Source organism: Alternaria postmessia (genome assembly GCF_024291825.1).
Source record: "Alternaria postmessia strain BMP 2775 chromosome Unknown scaffold_45, whole genome shotgun sequence".
NCBI classification, from domain to species: domain Eukaryota; kingdom Fungi; phylum Ascomycota; class Dothideomycetes; order Pleosporales; family Pleosporaceae; genus Alternaria; species Alternaria postmessia.
In genome coordinates, this window is record NW_026260118.1 from 212,366 (window position 1) to 215,809 (window position 3,444).

At 51.4% G+C, this 3,444-nt stretch overlaps 2 protein-coding genes across 2 annotated transcripts; both read left to right on the plus strand.

Moving 5' to 3' along the window:
- J4E82_007105 (uncharacterized protein) lies at window positions 1–1,762 on the plus strand (the record flags this gene model as incomplete). Its single annotated transcript, XM_051733354.1, has 2 exons — window positions 1–463; window positions 759–1,762. 2 exons carry the CDS (start codon window positions 1–3, stop codon window positions 1,760–1,762), a joined length of 1,467 nt encoding a protein of 488 aa, XP_051586956.1.
- Window positions 1,763–1,966: 204 nt separating this feature from the next.
- J4E82_007106 (uncharacterized protein) lies at window positions 1,967–2,236 on the plus strand (the record flags this gene model as incomplete). The annotated part of the gene is made up of 1 exon (XM_051733355.1): window positions 1,967–2,236. One exon carries the CDS (start codon window positions 1,967–1,969, stop codon window positions 2,234–2,236), a length of 270 nt encoding a protein of 89 aa, XP_051586957.1.
- Window positions 2,237–3,444: the final 1,208 nt, after the last annotated feature.

Sequence of the window (3,444 nt, forward strand, 5' to 3'; positions counted from 1 at the left end):
ATGGTTGACTACGCACAATATCCACCGAGCATGCCTCACGACTTTGAGCTCTACTCCAGCAACCAAGAACAGCATCTGGATTTTCACCACAACTTGCCTTACGTGCCTGCCTCAACATATGCCATGGAGCACACCTTCAGCGCCTCATATGACCACATGGCTACCCTCGCAGAGATGCAAAGGCCTCAAGACCTGCAATACCATTATGATGCCATCGCACAAGGTGTCAAGCCTTACCAGTATCAGACCCCTGCCGGCTCTCCCCACTCAACTTCACATTCTTTCCACGAGCAGCCTCCCATTCTTTCTGCGTCTTCTGAATCCGGTGCTTCAGTGTCGTCTTCCGCCATGGGCTCCCCATCACTTGTTCCACATTTCAATGACTCGTGGAGCACAATGGGACTAGGGGTGACTACTGGATACGAGTACCCAGGAATGGTAGCGACAGATAAGTCATATGTGGGTAAGTCAACAGTTCCTTTACCAACGGTCTCTTCTTCTTCTTCTTTCATTGCATCGCCTACCTCGCCAATCTACAAGAGGCATGTATTCAAGACGCCCACGACCCCAGCTTCAGCCACTTGGTCCTCGAAACCAAATGAGCGGAGAAATTCTCTTTTGCCGCATGGTCTCATGCGTGATATGGCATCAACTAGTTCTCCTTCTGTCATTTCAGTTTCACAATCTTCTCAACTCTCTCAGACTTGTCGGTTGCCTCCCAATGCTATAAATGATGGAGACTAATGCAGTATAAGCAGACCCTAATCTCATTCAGCCATTCGCATTCGCGCCTCAGAGCCCATACCCTGAGATTAGGACTACCCCATCTCCTTACTTCCCCATCATCGAGCAACCACCCTCACCAGCTCTCTCTCAACTCTCTTCCCACAGCCAGCGCCCCGGTCCGGCACGCATCAAGAAGGGTAGTGCCAGCCCCTATCTTCGTACTCAGCAATACCAGCCTTACCCCCAGTACAATGGTCAACGGCGAGGCTCTGTCAACTCTCTTCACTCGCACCACTCAGGCAAGAGTGGAAGCAGCTTCGACAACGATGAGACCCGCGAGAAGGGAATGTGCCCACTACCAGAGTGTGGGCGCGTCTTCAAAGACCTGAAGGCACACATGCTCACCCACCAGAACGAACGACCGGAAAAGTGCCCGATCGCGACCTGCGAGTACAACACCAAGGGTTTCGCGAGGAAATATGACAAGAACCGTCACACGCTCACGCACTACAAGGGCACAATGGTCTGCGGTTTCTGTCCAGGCAGTGGTTCAGCGGCTGAGAAGTCGTTCAACCGTGCTGATGTCTTCAAGAGGCACCTTACCTCTGTTCACGGCGTGGAGCAGAATCCTCCTAACAGCCGCAAGAAGAGCCCATCAAGCCGCAAGGCTTTCGGTGGCTCGCAGCCCAACGTTGCTGGTACCTGTTCTACTTGCTCGGTTACTTTTGCCAACGCGCAAGAGTTCTACGAACATTTGGACGATTGTGTGCTGCGTGTTGTACAGCAAACCGACCCAAGTGAAGCCATCAACCAACGCCTTCTTACCTCCGTTGCAGAGGATCCGGACGTCACTGAGACTCTCGATCGCAACGGTCTATCTAAGAGCATTGAGTACACAGTACCCAACTATGCCGAGGATGAGGAAGATGACTATGAGGAAGAGGAAGTCGATAACGATGACCACGATGATGCCACATACGGCTCCCGCCGCGGCCGCTCAGGCAAGGGAGGCATCAAATCCTCGAAGAAGGATTGACAACTAACACATTCCCGGGGTGTCGGCGCAACGCAGCACGCCGGGGATGGTAACCACCTAACAAACCACCTCTCCTCTTCTCGCATCCAAAAATCCGGTCCTCGCGCTGGCCTCACTTTCTCCAAAGGCGGCGTAGCCATCACCGGTTCCGGACGCAAGAAGCGCAAGAACTACCCGGTATCTTGGGGCTGCGCTACCGATAAGATGAAGATGAAGAAGCGCGTCTTGTGCGTATATGATGGCCAGAGAAGGCTATGGAAAGATGACATGATGCTCGACCAGGAGTTTGAAGTACGCACAAAGTTGCCTGATGGCAAGTCGTACGTCACAGACTTGGACGTCCAGACCCTCAACCGCGCAGATGCCCTGCATGGCGCCACAAGGGAAGAGAGAGGCCCCTGGATGCCCGACAATATTGTTGGAGGCGTCAACGGTGTGGGTATGGAGCCCGCATCGCTGGACTGGGCTCTCTGAGCATGATTAGAGATACGATATTTTGTTTTTGTCATGAGCGTTTTGAGCGATACGGATGGGATGCATGAAAAAGGTTACACAGCAACCCGCACACAGACATGGCTCCATGAACGAACGAACGAACATGACCAACGAACTTCTTTGCTGTACTACCAAGTTTGTAGTTTTGCTTTTCATTTACTCGATCGATACCACTGGGACTTTGCTTTCGGCTGTCGGCGTTTATTGTCAAAGGAGATGTAATGGACGTGCTGGCCGCGAAGATATAGTTTCTGAATCTATTGACTATCACCATGATTATATTCTTCCGCTTAACCCTGTGATTCTTCCGGAGAAGATTTGATGTGATGGTCACACTGACAATAGCTTGGTCGTACTCTTTTCAATCGCGGAGGCATTCTCTAGAGCTGCGAGGACGTCTGATGCCATTCGCTTGTATAGAGCTGACATCGACCACGCCTCGGACCTGCGTCGTAGATCTCCCAAAACTCCGGTCTCTGGAAATTCCGGCTGTCGTAGCCGTCTAGAGTAAGCTGCCACATTTTTCCGATGAGCTGTTTATCCACGGGCGGTACCCGTTTCCCAGGTCTGGATTCTGGCTCAGCCACAGCTGACAATGTGTGTGGGCAAAGTTTGGAACAGACGGGCCATGCCCTCGATACCGGAATATCGGGTTGACTCAAGCGTGAGGGTGTGCTGTTACGATGTGTTGCTTTTTGCAGCCATATTTAGTTATTATGGTGGCGTGTCGGGGGTCTTTTGGTATGTGCTTGCAGTCGGCGCATTGACAATGCATGAGGGTATTGAACGAGATTTGTTTTGGTACCCAGATAGGTCTCGCGAGCAAGCTGGATCTAAAGGCTTCTGGACCCAGGTGGTTTGAGCGTAACAAAATACCAAATGTATTCAGGGTCGTGTTTCAACAACACATACCTTCAAGGTCTCTTTTGGCTTTGATCTAGTCTAGATGCAGTGCCGATTTCAGAAGCAACACAGTTCATGCATTGACAAGTTGGAAACCATGTAAATTGGAATTGGTAGAGAAATGTTGAATGGATGCAATGGAGGCTACAGGCACCAGTCGTGACTCCGTGTTGTGAATGGGTGAAAGTTGAGACCTAACGTGCACCACCAGTAAGCGGCCCACACCAGTAAGTGGCCCACCCCACCTAACCTGACGCGACGCTCTACGCAATTGCTCTACAACA